This window comes from Grammomys surdaster, unplaced genomic scaffold (assembly GCF_004785775.1).
Source record: "Grammomys surdaster isolate TR1022 unplaced genomic scaffold, NIH_TR_1.0 724, whole genome shotgun sequence".
In the NCBI taxonomy this organism is placed as follows: domain Eukaryota; kingdom Metazoa; phylum Chordata; class Mammalia; order Rodentia; family Muridae; genus Grammomys; species Grammomys surdaster.
Genome location: NW_021605143.1, coordinates 196,840 through 202,590, shown reverse-complemented (window position 1 = coordinate 202,590; position 5,751 = coordinate 196,840). Strand labels below are relative to the sequence as shown.

The 5,751-nt window shown below is 48.1% G+C and overlaps 1 protein-coding gene across 1 annotated transcript in view; it reads left to right on the top strand.

Annotated features, from left to right (window-relative positions):
- Positions 1 to 5,089, top strand: part of LOC114633626 (keratin, type II cuticular Hb1-like) — a 6,109-nt gene extending 1,020 nt beyond the window's left edge. The window contains exons 2-5 of the mRNA XM_028782194.1: positions 1,598 to 1,702; positions 3,594 to 3,811; positions 4,088 to 4,119; positions 4,650 to 5,089. Of these exons, the coding sequence (XP_028638027.1) occupies positions 1,598 to 1,702; positions 3,594 to 3,811; positions 4,088 to 4,119; positions 4,650 to 4,822 (528 nt within the window). The 3' untranslated portion in view covers positions 4,823 to 5,089. The remainder of the gene's footprint in view (positions 1 to 1,597; positions 1,703 to 3,593; positions 3,812 to 4,087; positions 4,120 to 4,649) is intronic.
- Positions 5,090 to 5,751: the final 662 nt, after the last annotated feature.

Genomic DNA, 5,751 nt, shown 5'->3' with positions numbered 1-5,751 from the left:
GAGAGAGAGAGAGAGAGAGAGAGAGAGAGAGAGAGAGAGAGAGAATGTGGACAGCTGTCCTAGGGAACCTAGGGAACAACATTCAAAACTGACCTTTGGCCTCCACATAGACTTATACAGACAGACAGACAGACACAGACAGACAGATAGACAGACAGATGTACACACACACACCTGAAACTCAGGCTGACTCAGTATCCCTCTCCTTTGGGTTCTTATTTGCTTGCAGGTGGTAGGGACAGAGCCCAGCCTGTCCGAGGAGAGATCACGAGAAAGGCCTAACTGTTGGCCTGCTCCACAGGAGGTGGCGGGGTCCCAGCTGACATGGTGATTTAGTGCTTATCCATCACATGTGGCCAGACACTGGCCTCATCCATTAGAGACAGCACTATCCAGTACTGTGTACTACAGTAGCCTTGGGCTTGAGACAGGAGCTGGCACTGGACCAACGCCGTTGAATTCTGATCAATAGTACTCATTAAGTAATGGACATGCATTCACATGTCTAGTAGTTGTTTTGCTTCAGTACAAAAATTCAATGGGCAGAGTTGGTAAGCCTCTTGTCCTGAACTACTTATACCCCAGCTGCCTACACTTGGGCTTTCGATGTTGTTTTCATCCAGACATGGCAGTTTACTCTTGCAGTCCCCATACTTATGAAACTGAGGTGTGAGGACCTTGAGTTTGGGTCAGCCTTGGCTATATATTTCGACTCTGTATTTAAAAAGCTGTTTGAGGGCTCGTGACCTACCTCAGCAGGTAAAGACACTTGCTGCCAAGTCTTTGATCCCCAGGACTCATGTGGAATGTCTTAGGGTTGCCATTGCTGAGAAGAGACACCATGACCAAGGCAACTCTTATAAAGGACAACATTTAATTGGGGGCTGGCTTACAGTTTCAGAGTTCAGTCCATTATCATCAAGGCGGGCATGGCGCTGGAGGAGCTGAGAGTTCTATGTCTTGTTCCCAAGTCAAACAGGAGAATCCTGGTTCCCACGTGGCTAGGAGGAGGGTCTCAAAGTCCACCCTGACAGTGACACACTTCCTCCAGCAAGGTCATCCCTACTTCAACAAGGTCACACCTCCTAAAAATGCCACTCCCTGGGCCAGCATATTCAAACCACCACATGGAGTAATGAGAGAACTGACTTTAAGCTGTCCCTACTGCCACATGCACACTCACCATGGCATGCTTGTATCTACACACACACACACACACACACCACCAATAAAAATGTAAAGTTTTTAACATTGAGAATCACCATTGGATTTTCCTAAATGATAGCCACAAATGGTAAGTTTCAGTGCTGGATCCCACAGAGCTTACCTCTCCCTGTTCTTGAGATGAATCCTGGGTTGCCCAACCCCTAAGGCCTCTGGACAGATTCCCATCCCAGGACTGTGCACCAGGCTTGGTTTGCTATCTGCAAGTCTGGCCATGGGACACACTGACTTCTTCTAGTAACAAGGGTGGAGAACTGGATGTTTACAGAAGAGGACTCGGCTGGGACACCAGGTGTCTGGGTGAGCATTTTGGCTTTGTTTTATCCTTGTCTTCTCCTCTCCCGTGACTTGTGCTCTACTCTTCCCATCCCAGTGTGAGGAGATGAAGGCCACTGTGCAGGAATGTGTGCAGACCCCTAGGCACAGCAAGGAAGCCCTGAACAGGCTCAACCAGGCTATCCAGCAGCTGAGGATGGAGGCAGGTGGTACTCAGAGTCAGGTGAGGCATTGGGTCTGGGGTTTGGGGGTCTGAGGTGGGGTGCCATTACCTAAGACACCTTTCTAGATCCCCTCATCCTTTGGATGAAGTGATTTGTGTGTGTGTGTGTGTGCTTGTGCACCGCGGTGTTGGCTACATGGGCAGCTTATGCTTCCCTTTGCCTGAGCTTTGTTTTAAAAGGAGAGATAATTAACAAAGAGGGTATGTATAAATACATATGTTCTTGGTCTTCCCTTTACACACACACACACACACACACACACACATATACATTTTTTAAAAAAAATTATTTAATGTATGAGTGCTCTGCTACATATATACCCACCTGCCTAAAGAAGGCATCAGATTTCCCTATAGATGGTTGTGAGGCACCATGTGGTTGCTGGGAATTGAACCTCAGGACCTCTGGAAGAGCAGCCAGTGCTCTTAACCACTGAGCCGTCTCACCAGCTCCCTGTGTTTGTATATTTTTTAATGTATCTGGTTTTGTTTGTTCTTGCCTTAATATTAATTCTAATTAATAATTAATTATTATTAATTAATTAATGGTCAGAAATTACCAAAGATTCACCAAAAACTCAGTTTGCCAGTTTTTCCTTAAATACGTGAAAAACACATCTGTAACTCCAGCATTCAGAAGAGCTCAGGTTCCAGGCTACCCTGTGCTATAGAGTGAGTTCAGGGGGAGTTTGAGTTACAAGGTGTATTAGTGAGAGTTCTCTGGAGTCGCAGAATGTAGGGACTGTCTCTATATATTAAGGGAATTTATTGAAATGACTTGCAATCTGTAGCCCAACTAACCCAACAATGGGCAGCTATGCATGGGAAGTCCAAGAATCTAGTAACTTCTCAGTCCCCGAGGCTAGGTGTTTGAGCTGGCCCTCTGTATAAGCTGGAATCCTGAAGAAGTACGTTCTAACAGATGTACTAGGAAGTAAGTACAAGCAACCAAGGAAGAGTGGGTCTTCCTTCTTCCGATGTCCTTATGTGGGCCTCCAGCAGAAGGTGTGGCCCAGATTAAAGGTGTGTACCATTACACTTGGATTTGGAAGATGTGTACCATTACACTTTGTCCCAGGCTGACCTTGAACTCAGAGATCTGCTTGCCTCAGTCTCCTGGGATTAAAGGCATGTACAACCTTGCCTGAGTCTAAACTGTTCATGGCTACTACGCCTCAAGATCTGGATCAAAAGCGTGTGTCATCCCATGTCAAGATCTGGGTCAGAAGCCTGAGTCTTCTAGCCTCAAGATCTGGATCACAGACGTGCCTTCCATTTCTGGATTGCAGTGCATGAAATAATTTTATGGTTGGGGTTCACCGAAGCTCGAAGAACTGTGTTAAAGGGTCACAGCGTTAGGAAGGTTGAGAACCACTGCTCTAGACATAAACAAGTGGACAAGTTTCAGAGCAGGCCGTCACTTCCTCCAGACCATGGATCATCTTCACACAGGCACTGGCTCCAGGCCTCTGAGTAACGGCTAGGTCCCTGAGGCAGGAGGAATGAGGCTGAGGCTGTCTGTCTGTCTGTCTATCATCTATTACTCAATCTGTCATCTATCTATCTAACAATTTATCATTTATCAATCTATCAATCTATCATCTATCTATTTATGTATCTATCATCTATCAATCAATTAATCAATATCTATTATCTACCTATTATCTACCATCTGTCTATCAATCAATCTATCATCTGTCATCTATCATGTATCTATGTATATATCTATCATCTATCAATTATCTATCATCTATTATCTATCCATAATCTATCTATCTATCTATCTATCTATCTATCTATCTATCTATCTATAATCTATCTATCTATCATCTATCTATCTATCCATCTATCTGCTTTATTTCATTCCCAGCCTTGTGAGCTACAGAAAAGCAGAGACTTGGAGACCACGCAGGATGTGGCCTCAGGCAGTGCAAAGGGAAAACTGGCCTGGCTGGAGGCTGCCCTGCAACGTGCCAAACAGGACATGGCCCGGCAGCTACGTGAGTACCAGGAGCTCATGATCGTCAAACTGGGCCTGGACTTTGAGATCGCCACCTACCGCAGGCTGCTGGAGGGTGAGGAGCGGAGGTGAGGTGTCATGAGGTGAGGGGATGGGTATCGGGCCTTAGCTCTCCTGCAGGCAATCTTCCCACACCTTTATAGCTCCTTGAACAAAAAGACCCAGGGCTGGGTGTGGGCAGAGCTGTATGTCCATCAAGTCAGGGAGATGGTAAAGCCAGGGCAAGCCCAAGGAGCCTGCAGGCTGGAACCCTCTGTCTGATCTGGGAGTGTGGGAGTCAGAGGTTTCTGTATTGGGGAACCTGTTAGTGGATTGACTTAGCTCTTGCTTCTTTTTTGCCACAGGCTTGGTCTGGGAGTAGGGGCAGGGAACATGGGTAAGTGACTTGGGTAAGATATGAGATCTTGTCAACGCCCTCCCCTCCCCCCAATTCCCTCAGTCCCCTGAGAAGGCAGAAAAGGTTCATCTATCTCTCTGTGCAGATCACAGTTGGGGGGGGGGGTGCGACTGTTTCTTCTCAGGGAGTGATTCTCTATGTTCATTCTGGGAGAGGACTATGTACTTACTCCTTTGGGAGAGCCCAACTACTGAGTGTGGGCTGAGCCAGAGTCAGACAGCGAGCCATTTGTCCGCCAAGATAAGGAGACAGTGGTAGGAGGCTGGAAGGCTCTGTCTGATCTGGGAGTGTGGGAGTCAGAGGTTTCTGTATTGGGGAACCTGGTAGGTGGAATGACTTAGCTGTTGCTTCCTTTTGCCACAGGCTTGGTCTGGGACTGGGGCAGGGAGCACTATCTGGTGCTGAGGAGGGTCTATCTCTCTTGGAGAAGTCTGTGGGTCTTCCCAGTAGCCTTGGTGACGGGAAGGCTTCTCCGAATCCTCCCATTGGTCTCATTTCTCTCCCTGAAGCTGCCGGCAATGACGTCACTGGAGGTCCCGACCTGACCTCCCCTGTAAGGGCACCCGGAGTCAGTTCCTGTGGCCTGGACATGAGCGCCCCTGGTGGTGGTTGTGCTCTCTGCAGCTCCGCGGGTTGTGTTGGAGGCTTTGGCTGCCTTGGCTCCAGCTCCCGTGAATGTTGAACCCCTCCCACCGGAGAAGACTAGAAACTAGGGCTTCTGTCCAAAGACTTGGCCCTCTTGATTCAGATTCCCTTGCCCACAGAGCTGGCCCTCTTCTCCCTCCCCCCTTTTGCACCTTACCTGGAACTAGATGGGATTCTGTGTCATCCTGTAGACACGACCAGTGGCTTACCTGAACCTTGCGTCCTGTTCCTCTGACTGGCTCTGTTCTCGTTTATTATTTTTTTTCCAGGCTTGCCCTTTAATAAAACATTCTGTGGTGGCTAAGCAGCCAGCCTGTCTGAACTGTCCAGGCCATTCACAGCTCCAGCCACGACCATGAAGGAACATGGTGGTGTGTGGGTGCTAGATGACTTAGTCTTGGGTGACTTGCTATTGTACAACTCAGATGTTTATGACGGGACAGGTGGATTGATGGGTGGACAAAGCGAGAGACTGGGTAAATTCCACAGACTGTGTGTCTGGGTTCACAGTCAACCACCCTGGCAGAGGGACAGAGAGGGACAGGAGACTCCTCTGTTTCTCATCCATTCTTTGCTGTTAGTCCTGGTTTTGGAGTTGCGGATCGAACCCAGTGCCTTGTACATGTGAGACAAGCTAGTCAAGCATTCTACGGCTGGATTACATCACAGCCCCCAGCTGTCCTCTCAGCCCCATTTTAGAGACAGGGTCTCACCTGCAACTCAGACAGGCATGGAACTTCCCAGGTAGCCCAGGATTGAACTAAAAATTCTCCTGCCTCAGCATACAAGTGTTTGGGTTACAAGCATACTCTACTCCTGGATGGTGGTATAAGATCCCATACAGTTCTTAGCCCTGGGGACTTGACAGTGAGAAAGACACTCTTGGCCCTGGTCTCTGGGGCAGGACACAGGCACAGAAATAAATAAGAATAAAGAAGAATGGGAGAGGGGAAGAAAGCCCACCTC